At 54.7% G+C, this 20,816-nt stretch overlaps 1 protein-coding gene across 11 annotated transcripts in view; it reads right to left on the bottom strand.

Annotated features, from left to right (window-relative positions):
- Positions 1-20,816, bottom strand: part of LOC120241158 (casein kinase I) — a 33,698-nt gene that overhangs the window by 11,891 nt on the left and 991 nt on the right. For 2 of the 11 annotated variants that reach the window (XM_039246104.1, XM_039246105.1), the window contains exons 1-2: positions 10,264-10,480; positions 7,108-7,195 (exon numbers count right to left, since the gene is read on the bottom strand). In XM_039246104.1, the coding sequence (XP_039102035.1) occupies positions 7,108-7,183 (76 nt within the window). In that variant the 5' untranslated portion in view covers positions 7,184-7,195; positions 10,264-10,480. Of the gene's footprint in view, positions 1-7,107; positions 7,196-8,112; positions 8,143-8,269; positions 8,344-8,917; positions 8,976-10,049; positions 10,085-10,263; positions 10,489-20,816 lie in introns of those variants that run through there. The other 9 variants (XM_039246097.1, XM_039246103.1, XM_039246108.1 and 6 more) reach the window with 9 other exon arrangements.

Here is a 20,816-nt window from a genome sequence, read left to right as displayed (position 1 = left end):
AGAGAACACCACCGCGAGAAGAACTGAGGGTGGGGGAGAGCCTGAGTCTCAAGTCAGGGGATGGAGGAGGCTATGAAGTAAGGGCCCTTGGGACGGCTGGCCATCTGAGAAGACACCATAGTTCACACCGCACACTGGGAGAAATCCCAAGCAAAGCAAAAGTATGTAGAAAAAAAAAAAGGTGGGGTGTAAGCATAGCCTCTTTGCCCTTTTTTTAAAAGTTCGTTGATTTATTTTGAGAGAGAGAGCGTGCACACAAGAGCAGGGAAGGGGCAGAGAGGGGAGGAGAGAGAGAGAATTCCCAAGCAGTCTCCTTGCTATCAGCACAGAGCTTGAGGCTGGCTTCAAACTCACAGATCATGAGATGATGATCTGAACTGAAATCAAGAGCCAGATGCTCAAACAACTGAGCACCCCAAAGTTTTTTTTTTTTTTAAAGTAATCTCTACACCCAACATGGGGCTTGAATTCATGACCCTGAGATCAAGAGCCATATGCTCTACTGACCCAGCCGGCCAAGCGCCCCAGCACAGCCACCTTCACAACCAGGCTGGCATTTACCTAGTAAGGTCCGGCGTCAGAATGGTAAGTCAGGATGCAGTCAAGAGCGCAGTGCCGCAGGGGAGTGCACGGGAATGGACATTGGCTCCACGCAGCTAGGGGGCGGCTCCGGCATCTCAACACTTGAGTACAAGAGAGCGAGGGGTGGCCCCATTCACAGACACCCAAGGAGAAGACAACCCAATGGCCAGCAATGACCCTGTGGGCACGCCAAATGCCTCTCTCTATGCAGTGGGATGTGACCCGGCCCAAAAAGGGATGAAGGACGGACTCACGCTGCAACGTTAATGAACCTTACTAACGTGCTACGTGAAGAAGCCAGACGCAAAAGCATAAATACTGTGTGATTCCATTATAGGAAATACCCAGAACAGGTAAATCCGCAGAGGCAGGAAGATGATTGCTGGTTGCCAGGGGTGGGGGGAGGGGGATAGAGGGAGATGTGCCACATGCCAATTAATTGTGTACTTTAAAAAGGGTTAACTTGGGGGGCACATGGGTGGCTCAGTCAGTTAGGCGTCTGACTTCGGCTCAGCTCATGATCCACAGCTTGTGGGTCCGAGCCCCGCATCAAGCTCTGTGCTGACAGCTCAGAGCCTGCAGCCTGCTTCGGATTGTGTCTCCCTCTCTCTGCCCCTCCCCCACTCAAGATATGTCTCTCTCTCTCTCTCTCAAACTAAACATTTAAAAAATTAAAAAAGGGTTCATTTTGTTATGTGAATTTCACCTCCATTGAAAAGAGAAAAGAGGAAGACAGAACAAGGCAGGCACAGTTCAAAACAGGCAGCGCTGAGCAGTGTTAGGTCTGGGAATACAAACGTGATAAAACTCTTTAGCAACAGGGAATGATTTCAACAGACAGTGGTCCCCTCTGTGAGGGGAAAGCAGAGGAGGGGACGCAGTGGGGTACCAGGGGCCAGCTAGAGGAGTGGCACATCCTCCTCCGAGAGGAAGAGGGGAAAGGTGCCTAATACCATGCTATCTGCTGTATGTATTCCTTTGTAGCTGCTCAACAATTAATAAAAAGAAAACAACGAGGGGCGCCTGGCTGGCTCAGTCAGTGGAACATGTGACGATCTCGGGGTTTTAAGTTCGAGCCCCACTTCGGGTGTACAGATTACTTAAAAATAAAAAAAAAAAATCTTGGGGCACTTGGGTGGCTTAGTCGGTTAAGCATCTGACTTCGGCTCAGGTCATGATCTTGCGGTCCTTGGGTTTGAGCCCCATGTCAGGCTGTGTGCTGACAGCCAGCTCAGAGCCTGGAGCCTGCTTCAGATTCTGTGTCTCCCTCTCTCTCTAACCCTCCCCTGCTCACGCTGTCTCTCTCTCTCTCAGAAATAAATAAAACATTTTTAAAAATCTTTAAAAAAATAGACAATAATAAAAATTTTGAAAAGTTAAAAAAAAATGAAACATTAGAAGGAGAGAGAACTGCTTTATAACTTTGGGGCAGGCAAGCCTTTTAATCCCTGCTTTAAAATCCAAAGGCCACTAAAAAAAAAGAAATGAAAAAAAGGCTCCCTCCCATCCCTTCTCCGTGGTAAAAATACCAGCAACAAAGTCCTAAGAAATACATACTTGTAACTCTTATCTGCCGCAAAGAGCTGGTAGCCCTAATATGTTAACGAGCTACTATGTATCAATAGGAAAAAGACCAAAGGCAAAAAGGAAACAGAGTAAAAAATCCGAACAGACGCTTTGAGAAGTGAAATCATTCATGTCAAAATGGCCTACTCCTGGGAAAACACACTCAACCTCCTTGTAAGAGAAACGCAAATGGCCCTGAACGTGCTGCCCCAGGCAGGGCTATGGGGTGGGGGGGGGCGGGTGCCCCACCAGGGGTGCATCTCAGCTCCTGCTTCGGGAGTGCACTCAACACCCTGGTGAGTGCAAAAAACGGCCTGGGAAGAGGCGTCCGCTCTGAGCTGTGCTGTGAGCTGTTTGCAACAGCAAAACTCAGACACAGCCCAGCTGTCCATCATTCTAGGGCTGGAGGAGCGGCCCACCAGTAACCCCGAATACAATGGAAAAAGAATGAGGAAGCTCTCTCTCTCTCTCTCTCTGTGTGTGTTGAAGCGAACAGATCTCAAAGATACAGGAAGTGAAAAAGCAAAGTACAGAACAGCATGTATTCTATGCTCTTTCCAGTTTGTAAACAAACCAAAAAAAGTGGGGGAAATAATACATATTTGTGTTTGGTTGTATCTACAGAAGAAAACCCTGCAAAGAAGCCTGAGAAACCAGTGGGGGGGCGGGGGGGGGGTACAGGGCTGCGCTGACCCCTAGCCCAGGAGGGGTGAAGGACACTGCACTAGATACCAGGTTACACGTGGTCACATTTCCCCAACACCTGTTGTTGGAACAGAATTCACATACTTCACACTACTTCTGAAGTGTACAATCCAGGTGGCTAATGTATTCACAAGGCTGTGGAACCCACATCCCCAAACACCAGTACCCCTTCCGCAGCTCCCCCAAACCCCAGCTCTAGGCAACCACGCATCATCTCCTTCGCCTCTATGATGTGCCCATTCTGGACGTTTTGTGTAAATGAAATCTTAGGACATGTGATCATTTTTGAACCACATAAAATAAAATGAAAAAGAAAATAGATGACCAGATCCAGGGAGGAACAGGAGAAAAAGTACTTTGCAAACTGTAAGCACTTCTGGCACATCAACACCCATGGCTGGGGAGAGCCACACACGTGTCTGGGGGACAGGGAGGCTGTGGCATGGGAGAGGTTGTTTTGAGTGCCTGGCACCCAGGAAGTACTCAACATAAATTGGGTTTGGTAAGTACTGGCCCCTGGGCTTCAGAGGTGAGCCCACCAAGGCTGCAAGGGCTCCCAATGCATGAGCAGGACAGTGCCAGAGGGAGGTCACAGCACGTACAAAGGCCAGACGGGAGTGGGGTGCAGTGAACTCGGAGTGGTTTGGTGTCTCTAGAGCTCGAGGTAGCCAGAGAAGACAGAGGAAGGGCTGAGCAAGGGAGACACCAGGAGGGTCTCGGATGCCAGGCTAAGATCATGGCCGTGAGCCTGAGACTCCGCAGGCCGGGTATGAATGCCTCATTACAGGTTTCGCAGCCTCTGGGGTGACAGCTGAGGCCCAGCAGTTCTTTGCTGTGGGGACTGTCCTGTGCACAGCGGGACAGTTAGCACATCCCTGACCTCTACCCACCAGTTGCTGGCAGTACCCCCCTATTCCCTGAGTTGAAACGATCAAAAATGTCCCCAGACCCTGCCAAATGTCTCTTGTGGTACAGATCTGCACTCTCTACCCTCGTTCAGACCCACTGGCACATTAGAAAGGACTGGAGGGGACGGGAGGGGCGAGGGAGACCCAGAAGGAGCTGTCCCAACTGTCCAGGCAAGAGTTGACCGTGGCCCCAGCCAGGCAGGAGGCAGAGACCTAGACACGTCGGAAGTGGGGCCTCAAGTGCTTATGATTTAGCAGATGTGTGCAGAGCACAGAGGTGCTGGGGAGAGCGCCCTTCCCCGAGGTGGGGAGGAGCCCTTTATTCCTGTGAATAGTCTTCCCCAGTCTGGCAAGGACTACTGTTTGTGTCTTTCCTGGACACGTACAGAGACTGAAACACCAGAGGTTAAAGACTAGGCCCAGGCTTCGTGTCCCTGCAGTGTGCTGGAAAGCCGCCACCGCTGCCTGTCCCCAAAGTCCCCCCTCCAGCCCCCCGAAGCCCCTTTGCTGCCTCTGGGTTCTATTATGAACCTGCCAGCCTTCTCTCTGATCTCCCTTACTTCTCACGACTGAGGCTCAGAAAGGTGAAGTAACTGGCCCGAGGTCACAGGACTAGTCGGGGACAGAGCTAGGATTTAGATGTCAGTCCCCAAAGACTCTGCCTTTTTTTCTCTATTCCAACTGTCTAGCAGCTCATTCATTCAATCGACAGACACAGAGTGAGCCCCGGACCAGCTGAGGCAGCCCTGCCCTGGATGAACTCAGCCCACCCGTGGGGGCAACGGAGGGAAGTTCTAAGTGACAAGTGCCAGAGCAGGGGCAGTAGAGGTGACCCAGCCGTTAGAGAACAGTGGCCCTGCTGGGGGATGGGCCAGTCTGGAAAATAAATTTTGGGACACAGAGCAGGGCTTGGAGCTGGCGGGCCCTAGGATCTGGGGCCTGGGGAAGTCCTGGGTGGGGAGAGGGGGTGGCCAACCTCACGTGGGGGCTCACTCAGAGCCACATACACCATCAGGCACCTGGCTGGACTGGAGGGGCCGGAGAGAGCACCCCCACAACCACCTGTTGGGGGACGCCGTCCCCTCGCCATTTAGAACCGAGGAGCAGAGACCAAGAGGTGTAAGGAGTTCTCCAGGGTGCACGGCCAGTGGAGGCAGAGTGGGCCTGGTCTTGGCCCCTTCCAGGCCCTGTGTGGCTGACCCGAGGTCCTGACAAAGCCAGCCCCAATCGCCTGGTTGTCCCCTTGTGATACTGGCAGGAGGGACCGGAAGAGAAGCAGCCCTGTCCACAAAGCCCTCGCCTCCGGGCGATCCTGGAAAGCAGGGCCTGGAGGCCGCGCCCAGCCCCACCTGTAGAGGCCATCTGGAGTCCGGCCCTGGCACAGGCACCTGCGACAAGAACATGGCCAGAGGTCCGAACAAAGGGAGCCAGCGAGGCCAGCCGGGGAGGCCGGACAATCACCGCTGCCCCACACAAGCAAGGAGCCTGGGAATGAGGGGGCAGGACACGGCGTCGGGCCGGGACCCCCTCGGCCAGAGCCCCCAGCACAGGCTGGATGGGGCAGTCGCTCTCGGGGCGGAACTGGCTCCCCACCTCCACTCAGGCCCAATGGGGACCCAAATCCTTTTGACAGTAGCAAATCCCCAAAAAGACGGTAGGTTGGCAGAGGACACAACGTGAAAGCACGACAGCTGGGCCGAGCACGTGCGGGCGTCGCGCACCCTCTGCTCTCATTACCTCGCGCCACCTTGCAGGCCCCATGACCACGTTTCACTGACAGGGAAGCCACGGCCGGCGGAGGTCACCACCTGTTCAAGGGCACACAGCTAATGGAAGCACGCCGCGAGAATTCACATCAGAGCCTGTCCACAGAGGAGTAAATCGGGATCTCGTCTTTAAAATAAACTAGATACACAGGAAGTCCTGCCCCCAAGGAGGTCCCACCACATGGACCAGGGACACTAGCTTTCTGCATGACCTTGGCCTGCCTCTTCCCCATTCTGTTCCCTTCTGTAAAGAGAAGGCCCCAGATCGGGTGTTTCCGAGGAGCAGATGTGCGTGTGCACCGAAAACTGCTTCTCCGTGCCTTTTGCTCTCGGCCAGCCAGGCCTCGTCATCAGACAAACCTTCTGTGTGGGGACACTGAGGCACAGAGCAGCCGCACGACGTTCCCGCAGTGGCACAAAGCCAGGTCTGGAACTCGGGTCTATCTGACGTCTTCCTCTCATGTTCTGTCACCACCCTCTACCCCATGTTGGGGGGACAGTACAGCCCCATCTCCAGAGGCTGCTGCTGCGTGGGGCGACCACATTCGGCTAGGACCCTGCCCAGCACCAACCACGTGCTCTGAGAATGTCCCCTCCCTGTTCCCTCTGGAGGGGGAGGCAGCAGCTCACCGAGAAACAGAGTCCATACTGCAAGAGGGCAGAGACCCAGACCACTGGGGAAGAGAAACCCCCTCGTCCCCGAGTTCAGGACCAATGAGCACAGCATGCTGCCTTGATGGCTCTCTCTGCCCAGGACAGAAATTATTTACTTTGCTTTCCCAAGGAGGGAAAAGGGGCAGAGAGACAGGCACAGGGATAACCCCCAGGGGCTGGCCGCCCTGCCCTAACAACTCCCATTCAAGGGTCCCCCCGCTGTATCTCCCCTTCCAGACCATCATGTGCAAGAGAAGGCCAGCGACTCCTGACCACGCCCTTGGGCGGTGAAGGCAGCATTTGAAGGCAGGAGTCTCTTTTCTGCCAGGTCGGGGAACAGGGGTGAGATGTCAGCAATTTGCTTAAAATGACAACACAGGAGCAAACTCAGACTTTCAACAGGAAGCACATCCGGAGAGAGAGATCCTGAAAGCCATGCCCAGACCCCCTGCTCCCCACCCCCACCCAGAGGTTACTGGGAGAGCCTGTGTCATTGTCATTCCAAAGCCTGCCTGGGGTGAATTCCAGGGCGCCCCCCCCCCCAGCAGAGGGAGGGGGCCTCGCTGGGAGCCGGTGGTAACCCAGGCCTCCTCTATCAGCATCCTGCTCCCAGGAGGCAAGAAACAGGGGTGCTACCCTAGCCTGGGCTTTCTCAGCTGGAAACGAGATCTAAAGATACCGGCCAAGGCAGGTGGGAACCCCACCCCACCCCTCCCGGGCCCGTGTGAGGAGCCCCCCTCTCCCCCACCACCCCCCGCCGGCCTCCTTGACAACCTGCTGCTTCCCTCCTTACCTGGGATGGCCCTGGGGACAAAAATGGCCACAACATGCCACCAGAGGTCTGGAGCCAAGTGCTGGCTTCAGAGCCTGGAGACCTGGCACGTCTCCCTCCTACCTGTCCCCGGCGCTGGCCCCAGGACACTTACCCAGGTAGATGTCTCCAAAGGACCCACTCCCGATCTTCCGTCCCAGGCGGTACTTGTTTCCCACACGCAGCTCCATGACTCACTCTCGCTGCAGAGGGAAGCAGAGACACGTGGGTCAGGGAAGTGGAGCGCCAGAAAGGGAGACTGGCCCCCTGGGCCCCACCACACCCCCACCAGAGGTCGGGGAAAGACACAAGGAACCCGGGAGACCAACGTTCCCCACCCCCCCCAGCCCCCCCACTGTACAAGGAGAGATTTGGCCTGGCTTTGCCCGGGGACAGAAGGACAAGGTGAGCGCAGGGTCCCCTGCCTCCCCCATCCTCACCCCCCATGCTTCTAGTGCCAAGAACTGGACCCTGGGTCTCCATGGCCTGGCCTGGGCTTTCCAGTGGCCAGCACTTGCCAGCCTGCGGCGTGCCCTGCAGGAGAGGGGCCTCCTCCCCAGCTCAGGGGGCAGCAAGGAAAGGGGGCCACCAGAACGGCCGGTCACCGCCCTCTCCCACAACCCAAACCCCTCACGCGGGTCTTGCTGCCCATCTTTGTGGATGGACAGTCTGGGGCTGGCCTCCTTCGAGACTAGAAGGAGGGTCTTCTTCGAGGGCCCCATTGGGCAACCGAGGGGGCCAGAGCTCGGTTGAGCTACCGGCCTCTGGGGTGGGAAGGGAGGTCAGAGGGAGGGATGCTGATGTGAGCAGCTTCCCTCCTTCCTGTGCCCCATCTGGTGGCCAAGCCCACGGGATACCAGGGGCCACCCTGCTAGGGATCCCTGTGCCCTCCAGGGTCATGCCAGCAGAAGAGGAAACTCAAAGGCCAGGAGGTGGTTTCAATAGTTTGGGGATAGAGGATGGTGAACTAGGAAATGGGGAGAAAGACGGGGGATCCCTAAGAACTTAGAGTGTCTATTAAGGGGGGGGGAAGCGTCCCTTTGCCACCAGGGAACTCGGGCCTAGGGAGGCCACATCACTGGCCCCGTGCTCCCCAGCAAGTTGGTGGCAGCCTCCTCACCTACGACCCAGACGGTTCCTGCCACCCCGGCTGACAGTCAGGACTAATGTCCTTCCAGGGCTGAGAAGTAAAGCAGGAAGACAGTAAAGCGGCTGTCGCAGGCACGGCGGCCCTGCCTCTTTCCCAAGCCAAATGCTATCCCGAAAGCCAGACCCACCTGGGAGGGGAGATGGGCGAGATCTAGTTCACGGCCGGCCAGGCTGGAGCTCTGTGGCCCAGCAGAGGCCAGAAGCCAACAGCTCCTGCCCAGCAGAGGCATCCAGCCCCGGCACCTAACTCCCAGGGAGCCACCACTGGCCCTTCACCCGGTGGCCACAAGGAAGTGGCCTCCACCCCATGCCAGCCAAACTCTGGGCTCTCAACCAAGGGCCTCTGCCCACATGCCCGGCCAGTCCCAGCTGAGGTGGCACGGCTACCAGGGAAACACACTCTATATTTGCAGAAAACTCACATGCGGCGCATTTCACATATATACCGACCTGTGTGTACACACCAAAGGAAGAAAAGAAAAGCAGACGCACACCATGGGCCCCACTGAGGGGGGGAGGGAGGGGGACGGGGTGGGGGGGGGTGTCACGGGTGTGTACATACACAAACACTGCCTCCCCAGTCCGTTTTCCGCCAACGCCAATTCAGAGACCACACATGGCAGCCAGGAAAGCCGCAGGTTAGGAGAGAAACATAAATATACCCGCATCCTATATTACATAAATACCCACGCCGGGTTATATAAATACCCGCGCCCTCCGTCTGAGTGTCTTACATAAATACACTGCACATGACCCCCCAGCCCCTCCCCACTCACCGGGCTGTGGGCAGGGGAGAAGAGAGGGTGCAAACAACCGCCCTGCAGGAAACCACTGCTGGGCGCTAACCACCCAGACCCGGGTGGGGGGACCAGGGCCCCAGAGACAGCCTAGATTGTCCCAGGACTGGCCCCTAAAAAAGCCTCCCAGAGGAGAGAAGAAGGGATAGAGTCGGGGAAAAGGAGAAGCTTTCCAGTTCTTTGCCGATTCTCCCCTGGGGGGTGGGGGGTGGGTGGAAAAAAAACGATGTGGAAAAAAAAAAAAGGCAGCTGCAAATCCGGAGTTTCAGCTGGTTAAAAAAAATTTACAAACTACCCAGGAGCAGAGCACATGGACAGTTTCCTTACTCTCTGACACCCCCTCACCCCTTATCACTGGACCATCAAAATAAATTGGAGGGGCCCTCTAGACAGGAAGGCAAAAGCGCCCCAAACACAGGCATTCACTGGGCGCAACTTCAGACACTCTGGATCCCCTTCTCCCCAAATCCTTCTCCCCGAGGAAGGTTGGGTCAAGAACACAAGCAAGAAAACTAAGGGGGAAAAGTTGGGGAGGGGGGTCACCCCATTCTGAGTTCGGGCGTGAAGAGGAAGGAGCTTGGGAACCCTCTCTCTCTAGAGAGACCCGGACACAAACATAGTTTGCGTCCACACAGTCTCGCAAAACACGGATTTCTCCCAGGGACAAATGGGAGAATCCGATCTGATAAATAACCCCCACCCCTTTCTTTCTCTCCACAAAGGAAAACAGAATCTGTGGCTGAGTGACCACACACCCCATCACCGCGGGGGCCCCCCGAGCGCCCCCATTCAATATGCGGGAGCAGCCTTGCTGACCCCCAGGTCCCGAGCCCCGAGGCGGGAGAGAAGGGGGGAGGCGCTGCTGATTGTCCGGTGAAACACACAGAAGCCCAGGGTTTGGCCGAGAAGCCCGAATCAACAGTATCAACAGTCTGGGGTGGCCCCAGCACCCTAGTCCCGGATCCAACCCCCCTCCCGCAGTGTCCCCCAATCCCAGCCCCGGGTGGCCTCTCGGCCGGCTGGGGCCTTGAAGGGTCCAGCTGGGGGAGGGGGAGGCGGGCCGGACTGGGGTGGGGGGCTCCCCCGGTTAAGCCTGCAAAATAATAGTCACCCTCCTCCTCCTCCTCGTCCCCAGCCGCGCCTTTGTCCTCGCCGGGCCGAGCGGGCGGCGCCCGGGCGGCCCCCCCTCCCCGTACCCGAGTGCGAACGCGCGTGTGTCCGCCCTCCCCTCCCCTCCCTGTCGCGCAAAAACAAAGAGGCGGAGGGAGCCCCGTTTCCCCCCGGGTTTGCGCCCCTCCGCGGGCCCGCGGGCCCCCAATATTTACCCCGCCGGGAAGGCACCGGTGCCGGGCCGCTGCTCGGGGGGCTGCCGCGGGCGGGGGCGGCCCGCCGGGGCGGATGCCGGAGGATTCGCGGAGCCGCCCGGCGCGCCAGCCTCTCCCGGCCCAGCCGCCGCCGCTGCCGCCGCCGCCGCTGCCGCCTCCGCCGCCGCCGCACTCCGCTCCGCTCGGCCCCGGCCGGGCTCTGGCTCTAGGTTCTTGCCGCCGCCGCCGCCGCCGCCGCCTCCCTCCTCCGGGCCCTCCTGCCCGTCCGCCCCCGCCGCCGGCTCGCGCGCTCCCGCCCGGCGCGCGCGCCCGCCGGCTCCCATTGAGCCCCGGGCCCGACCGCTGATGTCATCCCCGGCCCACCGCCGCCGCCCCGGAGGATTTAAAGGGCCCGCGCCCTCGGCTCGCCCTCCCCGGAGGATTTAAAGGGCGCTGGGGGTGGGGTGGGGGGCGCAGCAGGGAAACGCAGTCCCCCGGCCTGGCGAGGAGCGCATTGCAGGCTTACGTGTGGGGCCAGGGAACACGCACAGACACCGACACCCTGATCCAGTCTGGGGCACAGGTGGAAAAAGCTGGGTGGGGTTGGGGAGGAGGCGGGCGCACAAGAAGCTGGGGTTTTCTAGACCCAGAGCCTCCTCTTCCCCCGGCTCGGTTCTCTCTCCTCTCAAACCAAAAGAGAATATTTAGCGAGCTGGGTGCTCTGAAGACTGCAGAGAACAAAGTGTGAGACAGACCCTCAAACCCGAATCCTGATCTCACCGGTTTCATGAGAGGCCCCACACACTGCCAGGGAACTAACACTTGAGTCTGGGGCGCCGCAGGCGGTGCAAGGTTAGCTAAAGGCACCTCCCAACTCCCGGCTTGGGGTTCCACATCTGCGAATCAGGAAGAAGACCCTGCTTCCCCAGGTCACCAGGAGGATTAATTAAGGCTTCTCACCAGCTTCCAGAGTAGCCAATGAAAGGTTCCAGGGCAAAGTTATTAAGACGATATTGACACTGTGCCATGCACAGCTCCAAATTATGACACACATCCACACACACACGCACACACACAACTGTGATTGCGGACACACAAAATGCCTGAGTGCACTGTATCCAATCCCGGAAGCATGGTTCCTGGGAAGAGTCACTTCTATAATAACCGCATCTTCCCTCGAGCCTGAGGGACTGAGTCACACACTGTCCAAACTGGTGGGAGCCCTGCAGGCCAGGCCCTCCGATCACACAACAGGAAACCGTGACCCAGAGAGGGGAGGGGTTTGCTCAGGACCTTACAGCAGGGCAGAAGAGATAGCTCTGTTCTCCCAATGTCCCTGGAAGACTGAGTCTATCATGAGGTCATTTCCAAGATCAGGAAAGTGACAACGAGCCTTCTGCCAGGGGAGATCTGCAGCTGTGAAGTGGGGACCCAACCTCAGTGCACCCTGCAGTCACCAGCCAAGGTGGTGGGCTTTGCTGGACCTGCAAGGTGTTTGTTATTCATACGGTTTTGTTCGTTGATAACCCGGTATTGTAAATGGGCCGGTTTCATATTACCGGTCCATATTCCTTACTTCTCTTGAAGGCCCGGGAAAACGGGCAACTCTGGGTCCAAACTCACACTGGGCTGTGACCACACCCAGCGGGCCTAGGCAGCCATCCATCTCATTTCCTCACGTGAGTCTGCAGTACCCATTTTTATGACTTCCTTCATCCCCTGGAAGTCCCCAAGTGTGACCCCGTCCTAGAGGCCAGCCACCACCCTTCCATAGATACCAATGCCCTTGGTTATCTGCTTTCATCCTAATCTCACCAACCCTGAATCCAGAGGCTGTTTCCAGTGTCTAAGGATGCCAGCCCTCCATGTGGCTGCATGTTCTCCTAAAGTGACACAAGGTGCCCCAGCCTGGGCCCAGGCAGAGGGACCCTAGAAGTACAGGGCAAGGGCGGAATGCACCCCTGTGTCCTCCATCCTCACCACCCACTCTTCCAACCTGGTCCCTGCTTCCCAATTAAGGCCTCCCTCTCCAGGAAGGGACTGGTACTGCTTCAGCATCTACTAAGGACCTGGCCCTGGGGGAGGTGGTTAACCTCTCAGACAACAGATTAAATCCTATTCTATTCTTTCCCTGGGTTTACAGAGCACAGAGCACAGAGCCAGCATCTGAGGCTCTTAACAGTGTTTGCCTACGGGCATGCATTAACCACAAAGTCCCAATGTCCCTGTCCAATCTTGTCCCCCCACAGTCCTCCCCACTGAAGGATCTTGGTCAGTTCCCTGGGCCACCCAGTCTTAAGATCTACTTGTCCCCTAAGTCGGCTCCAAGGCTCCCTCCTGCTGTCCCCACCCACCACCCACACGACACCCGATTACCTATTGTAATCAGGTTTTGGGGTGTAGTGGGTCCCAGTTCTCTTCTTTCCTACACCCCTAGAGAACCAGCCCCCCAGGGTCCTTCCAAAGAGCTTTGCAGCTCAGCTCTAAGGAGAAACTGAGACGTGACATAAAACCTAGCAGAGAAATGGAGGCAGTTCCAAAGGGGAAGAAATCTTAGGGAGTTCATTCTAGCAGCCTCTGGGCCTGACTTCTGTTTTCATGCTGGTTTCTCAATGATTCCTCCTGGGACTTAACACCCAAGGAGCTGCCCGCTTGAGTTCACCCTCGTCTGCTCCCTGCACACCCTCTCACTCACCCAGAAGATTCACTCAGCCTTGAACAATAGGCACCAGTGGGGTCCCAGCTCACGTGGGCCCCACCCCGGAGTTTGGCTGCTCTGCACTGGGGTCAGGAGGAGAGACACCCCGACACCCTTCCAGTCTGACCCTACTCTTTCCTTGGAACCCTGGAGCACTGGGCTGGGGAATCTCAGGGTCAGCCCCAGAATTGCCAGACCACACAACAATATTGCAGAAGAAGCCAGAGATGGGGAGGGAGTTTTCAGTCCTCCCGAAGGGATCTGTAATCTGAGTCTTGACTGTGGGCACCCTGGGTTTACTAAACATCAGGGAAGGTCCTTCAAATGGCCCTTCACAATATGTGCTGAGGCCTTAGCCTGGGCTGTTCCTGCTGCCTGGCATGCTTTTCCCTCAGACGCCCGCATGGCTCGTTCCCTCACCTCCCTGAGGCTTTGGCTTTCATCTCCTTCACAGGGAGATCTGTGGTTTAAGATCCGGACCCTGCTAGGGCCCTTTTCCCCCCTTTCTCTGCTTCATTTTTTTTCCTGGCACATAACTATAATATATTCTCTACATATCATTTCCCTAACATATTCTCCATATAACATATCTCTATATAACATATTCTACATGGTACTTATTTGAATTTTTTTTTTTAGTAGGACATAACCTCCATGAAAGCAGGGAGTTATTGCTATTTGGGGGACACCACTGGTCACCAGTATCAAGAATAGTGTCTGGCGGGGCGCCTGGGTGGCTCACTTGGTTAAGTGGCCAACTTCAGCTCAGGTCATGATCTCACAGTTTGTGAGTTCGAGGCCCACGTCGGGCTCCTATGCTGACAGCTCAGAGCCTGGAGCCTGCTTCTGATTCTGTGTCTCCCTCGCTCTCTGCCCCTCCCCCGCTCACACTCTGTCTCTCTCAAAAATACAATAAAACAATTAAAAAAAACTTAAAACAAAAAAAGAATAGTGTCTGGCACACAGGAGGTGTTAAGGAATATTTGCTGAATGAGTAGTCTATGAAGAGACAGCCTTCACTCCGTCTGAAAAACAAGCGCTTCATGTATTGAGCACCTATTGTGTGCCAGGCACGTTATAAGACCTGATACCTGCATTGAGTCATCCAACCTTCACATACATTCTCAGCAGAGAATGTGGCCTGGCAGAGGCCCCTAACTGCTTCCCCCAAGCTGGTGGAGAACACAGAGTAGAGAATAGTTCCTGGCCCCCCTCCATCAGACTCCTGAGCCCCACTCCTAGAAAAGCAATTCCGGGCCCCTTCAAGAGCCCCAGGGGCTCATTTATTCCAGCTCCATCATTCTGCAGGAGGAAAATGAGACCCAGGGAGCCTTGCTCAAAGTCACAAAGGTAGCCCAAGATGGAAGTCCACTGTGGTTAAGAATCTAGCTTGGAATGCTCACTGCTACTTTTTAACTATGTGACCCTAGGAACGTTCCTTCACCTCCGAGTCTCATTTGAACAATGGGGATGATCATGCACAAAAACAAGTTAGCCCAGAAGAGGCTTCAGGGTAGAGGAAGATGTTGACAATGTTGTGAGGAGCGGGCAGGGAGTGAAATCCAGGCCACCCAGCTTGGACTTCTTCTAGCACCATCTCCGGCTTCTTCTCCCTTGCCCTCCCTGGCCCCTTGAGTGGAGGTGGGTCGGAGGTATGCAAACCCAGGGGGCCCCAGGTGAGCCATGGGCCTTGCCCACGCTCTGTCTTCACCCATGGCCTTTGCTCTAGGATGGCCCCACAGGGAGTTTCTCAGAGACTTCTTCTTCTCAGCGGCTACATGGGCCTCTCCAAGACCACAGAATCTGCTCCAAGGGGTCCTCCTCGAGCCTGCCCACTGGAAAATGCTGCCCTGGCGCATTCTTCTCGCCCAGTGAGGCCCTGGCAGCTGGCCCCCAGACCCTTCCCTGATGCTCCGCCCACCTCCAACTGCTCTCAGGGCCGCTGTGAGGCCCTTGGCCCGGGGCCTCTCCAGACTCCACTGGCTCTAGATGCTTCTCCTGGTGACCTCACCACATCGCCATGCCTGGTCTTTCTCCAGCAGTGGTTCCTCCCTCCTCCTTCAGCGGACAGGCAGCCGGGTAGGGTAGCAAGAGGCCTGGACCAGGGGCCAGGAAGCCCGCATTTGAGCCCCAGCTCAGCCACTGGATATCAGCAGGGGTTTGGAGAATTCACAGTCCCTCTCTGAGGGTCTGGATAAGGAGACGTCTAAGGCCCTTCCTTCGGTCCCCCCGTCTATAAACTAAGGGCTGATTGGACGGGGAAGGTCCTATCCACTCCACATCTGGGCCACTCTGTTGAGAAAGATCCTGTGATCACAGCCTGTGGGCTCAGAGGGAGAGGGTTTTCCCTCCCCCTCCACCCCCCATTTAAAACATTGTCCACAACTCGTCAGCAACATCTCCCAACTGTACCCTGAACTCAGTCACCTCTCACTGTGTGCATCCTTCACTCAGATACTACCTGTGAGATCACATCCCTTGGCTACCGAAAATACACCAAACGCTCCCTCTGTCCTTAGTGTGAGATCCATGTTCTTTCCCAGGCCTGCTAGGATCTGGCCCTGGGCTGCCTCTCTGACCCCACCTCAAACTACCTTTTTTCATTTCTTCTTTCATTTCATCATACCGCAAGGCCATTCCTTCCGGCTAGAATTATCCCCCCGCTCCAGATCTTCAATGGCTTGAACGCAGTGACTGGTGGTCAAAGTCACAACTCAAAAGTTACCTCCTCAGAGGCCTTCTCTGACTACACAGTCTTTTAGGAAGCTCCACACCCACCAAGGGTCTTGAACTCACAACCCAGGATCAAGAGTCATATGCTCTTCTGGCTGAGTCAGCCAGATGCCCCAACCACACAATCTTAAGTAGGCCTCCTTCCCCTCTGCCTCTTCCTACTAGATCATTCTGCCTTCTTTTCTTTCTTTCTTTTTCTTATTAATATTTATTTATTTATTTTGAGAGAGAGACAGGGGAGGGGCAGTGAGAGAGGGAGACACAGAATCCGAAGCGGAATCCACACTCTGAGCTGTCAGCACAGAGCCTGACACGGGGCTCAAACTCATTCATTGTGAGATCATGACCTGAGCCGAAGTTGAAGTCATACTCTCCACCGATAGAGCCACCCAGGTGCTCCCCTCCCCCATCTTATTTTCTTTACTCCACTTACTGCGGGCTGAAAACATTAACTTGTTTATTTTGAACGCCCTTAAACATAAGCTCCAAGAGAGAGAAATCCTCTTACATGCTCCTGTGGGTGTCCAGTCGGTGATGAGTGACCCATAAATACTTGTGCAGTGAGCAAATTCTGCTACGGGGGTGTGGCTACAGGAGTGGAGGCGAGGGCCTGGCACTTTCCATCCCTGGGCCTGCCGAAAGCCTGACAGCCTTCCCTCAGGGACAGGCCTGGCTTATCCTGTGGTTCCTCCCCACCCCATCCATCCCTTCCTGCGGTGGGCTCTTGCCCCCACCCCCACACCCCTACCGGGGCAAACCCTCTCTCAGTATTCTTTGTGCTGCTGGTCTTCTTTGGGGAATCAACTCCCAGAAGAGCTGGGAACACTTGTCACTCTAGGCACAGGCACAGGGAGCACTGGACACCCCAGCATCACCAAAGGGCCACGACCTTCACCTCTCCCCACCCCCACTCTCCCGCCTCTGTCTGTATCCACCTGTCACCTCGCTGTCTCTCCGCTCACAACCTCCCTGTTTGCATTGCTGCCAATTCTCTCCAAAATGTGCTCCTTCCATCCTCTGGGAATCCCAGAAATCTGATCTCCAGGACATACAACCACTCATTAGCTGGGCCGCGGGAATTACGATGATTGCCTCGGCTAATGATCCCAATTCCCACAGCAACACTTCTCGACTCAGCAGAGCTGGGGCGACTCATCATCTCACCACGTCACACGTCTGTCCGCAAACATTTCCCGATGCCAACTCCCCACAGGGCCCGAGGGATCCTCACCTAGCCCTGCTCACCCCCTGTTGACAGTCCTGGGGCTGCTGGGTACATGCAAGTCAGAGGACTCTAGATGCTGGCGAGGATGTGAAGAAACGGGCACCCTCCTACACTGTTGGTGGGAATGTAAACTGGTGCAGCCCCTCTGGAAAACAGTGTGGAGGTTCCTCAAAAAATTAACAGTAGAACTCCCCTATGACCCAGCAATAGCACTNAGTCTGGAAACATCCATTTTCTTCTTGCTGTATAACTGACCTTCCTAATGACCCAAGACACATCATTACACCAGCATTATAGCCACATACCAAAAATAGCCCAGCCACACATCTTTAGCAGCCTTTTCTTCCCTTCAATAGGTAGCCAGGCAATAAAAACAAATCCTATGCACGTTTTAAGTGACTACATGGATTAGTTTTCACACCTATATCTCATTCTCCTTTTATACTTTGGGTGTTTTGACCCCAAACTATGACTTCTTGCTATTTTGTTTTGATGAAATTCCCACCACCTTGCCATGATTGTGGGGTGAAGCCCTAAATAGTGGGTTGGAGGATGGGCAGGACACTAAAGAGAGAAAAGGGAGAATGTCTTTTACTCAATCTACTTTAGTAAGGAGTGTTCACTATTCTCTTTAGAGAGGAAAGAAAGGTCAGATGTATTTAATTAGACCATTAATCTCTTGCATGTAATTAACACTTCATACTTTGCAAGGTGTTTGTGTGTGTGTGTGTGTGTGTTAAAGTTCACATACCACATATCACCCATTTAAAGTGTACAAGTGGGCGCCTGGGTGGCTTAGTCGGCTAAGCGTCCGACTTTCGCTTAGGTCATGATCTTGCGGTTCGTGGGTTCGAGCCCCACGTGGGGCTCTGTGCTGACTGCCAGCTCAGAGCTGGAGCCTGTTTCAGAGTCTGTGACTCCCTCTCTCTCTGACCCTCCCCTGCTCACACTGTCTCTCTCTCTCTCTCCTAGAAATAAAAAATAAATAAATAAAATAAATAAAAAGACATTAAAAAAAAAAAAAAGACGGACGAAGGAAACCTGAGAGTGCCTGCTGGATGGTGAGCCCCACAGGTCAGGGCCACGTGGCCTGGGGTCAGCTCCGCCCAGGGCATCCTGTGAAAGGCACAAGTGGGGCATTTCTAACTTTATGCCCAGTGCTACATGGATACAGCATCCAGATAAGTCCCTGAGGCCCCTTCTAGCCAGACTGCCCACCAATCCCTTCCCTGGAGAGATGGGGGAGTTGCCACTGGAAAGGGAGAGGAGGAGGGGCTTGAAGGTGGGTAGATTTGGAGGGTGGAGCTATTGCTCTGGTAGGAAGCTCAGACATTTGAAGGTGGGGGGCCCACTGCAGGAAGACCAGACAAGAGGCACCCAAGAACCCCCCTCCCTGGGGGAGGAGGCTGATGAAAGAGGGGGAGGCACGCACGGTCTTGAATCTCAGGCAGCTAAATACGGGATTTATCCACCGGTTTTGCTCAGAACAGCTTGGAGTTTTACACATCGAAGGGAAGAAGAGGGAGGGAATGCGAGAACTGGAATTTACTGGGCCCTGTGGCACCACAATAGGCACTTTTCATTAATTCTACACCCATCCTGTGATTCGGAGATCGACGTGAGACTAAGTTTACCAGAATGTGATTTAATATTCATACAGGTTATGAAGGACTCCGACTTACCCTTCAGACCCACCCTGGCGCCTCATCCTCCCTGCGGGACTGTACTGTGGGTCAGCCTTTGTCTCCCACAGTGAACCTGCATGTATCTGAGGCCCCAGTGAACAGGTCCCCTTACTCTTCAGGACGTCGTGAGTCCGCTCACCTACTCTGAAAAGTGTCCAGAGGATTCTGGTGACCACTAACATAGCTGTCTCCAAGGCAGATGCCGTCACCCCAGGAAGTTCCCTGAACGATCTACTGGGGTGTGGGAAGAAAGATCAGAATTCCTATTCTTACTTTGTTTCTAATCTTGGCTTTCTAAATATTCTATTTTAATGTATGTTTTATAATGCGCACTTGAGGGACGCCTGGGTGGCTCAGTCAGTTAAGTGGCTGACTTTGGCTCAGGTCACGATCTTGGGGTTCTTGAGTTCGGGCCCCACATCCAGCTCTGTGCTGACAGCTCAGAGCCTGGATCCTGCTTTGGATTCTGTGTCTCCCTCTCTCTCTACCCCTCCCCTGCTCGTGCTCGCATGATTTCTCTGTCTCTCTCTCTCTCAAAGATTTAAAAAATTTGTATAATGCACACATGAGCACAGCAGAACACACGTATCTAAGTTAACAAGTATATATACATGTGAATACAAAACGCATGCTCAAAATTATTTTTACAGAAGGGGTATGAAGCCGTAGTTTACATGAGTATTTGAAGACCCCTGCAATGAGTTCTCGCGTTGAGAGGCAGTGGTAGGTAGAGAGCCTGCTTCAACAAGCTGAGTTCAGATCTTTAATCAGCTATTTCTGGGCTGTGCGCTGGGTAAGCTTATAGAATCTCCCTAAACCTGAAGAAGTCTCCTCATGTCAGAAATGGGATGGCGGGACACCTGGGTGGCTCAGTTGGTTAAGCATCCAGCTCTTGATATCAACTCAAGTCACGATCTCACAGTTTGTGAGTTCGAGCCCGAGTCAGGCTCTGAGCTGACAGTTTGGAGCCTGCTTGGGAGCCTCTCTCTGCCCCTCCCCTGCTTGCTCCGTCTGTCTCTCACAAATAAATAAGCTTTTAAAAAAATGAGAGAAAGAAACGGAATGCCCATTGGATCAAGAGAGTTGAGGCACATAAAAGCCTGCAGTCCAGAGTCTGGTGCCCGACTGACAGACGCAGTTGTTACTAATTCAGTCACAAGGGCAGAGCCGGGCCCGGCCTGGGGGACATGCATGTCCTGTAGGAGACCCAGAACCTGGAAGAAGTCATTAGAAATCAGCATGAGACCGGGGTTAAGACAGAGACTGCTACCATTGCTAGGGGAGCCTGACATCCTTATTACTGTCCCAGAGTGACAGGCCAGGCAGAAAGAGGTGGCTTCAGAGGGTCGGGGACCCTCACTCCAAGATTGTTTTTAGCACCTGGGAAACTCACACCAGGGCACAAAGCCCCTTCTCATCTTGCAGTAGCATGCTGTAGGGGATGTTCCAGGAAGGCCAAATTAGAAACACAGAATGAAATCTCTCAGGTCTAGAAACAGACGGCTCAGAGAGGGATGGACTTTCTCATCCTGAGATGTGGCCACAGGTCCTCACCAGATTTAGCTGACAGGTACCCAGATCCCTCTCTGAAGATGGCCGGGGGGCCATGAAGATGAAGGGGTCACGTTGGGGGTGTATGATCAGAGATTGAACAAGCCCTAAAAATGGAAGGGGGCCCTGGCTACCTGTGGATGGACAAGCCTGGCAGTGGGTACTAGGTAGGTAGGTGGGGAGTTATTATCCCATTTCACAGATGAAGGAATGGAGGCCAAAGAACAAATTTCTGTTTTCTCTAAACATACTTCAGCCTCCTATAAGTGCAGCTGATGACTCAAGCCTGACCTTCTCCTTCCCCCAGCATCCTGGAGTTTCTGTTGCAGAGATCCTGGGTGATGGGGGGAGGTGTTAGGAGCCCTGGGGTCTAAACCTACTCAGTTACTGCTCCCTGTGTGTATCCTGAACAAATCCCTTGCTCTCCAGACCTCAGTTTCCTTATCTGTACAAGGGGTTGATTACTAAGCTTCACCTTCACCCTCCCCTCCTACTTTTCTTCCACTCCTCTCCCCTCAAAGACCTTCCAGAAGTTTATCCCAAGGGGTGGAACCCTTCTAGGAGGTCACAGCCCTGTCTTAGGGTCCTGTCTGTGCCCAGCCCACCCAGAGCAGATATGAGCCCATCTGCCCCAGACCCAGAACCATGTCCATTCTGGAGAGCCTGTCCACTCCCTCTTCAT

This window comes from Hyaena hyaena, unplaced genomic scaffold (genome assembly GCF_003009895.1).
Source record: "Hyaena hyaena isolate Hyena2069 unplaced genomic scaffold, ASM300989v1 scaffold_280, whole genome shotgun sequence".
NCBI lineage: Eukaryota > Metazoa > Chordata > Mammalia > Carnivora > Hyaenidae > Hyaena > Hyaena hyaena.
Note: the sequence above shows the minus strand (reverse complement) of the source record. Positions and strands in the feature narration are given on the sequence as shown.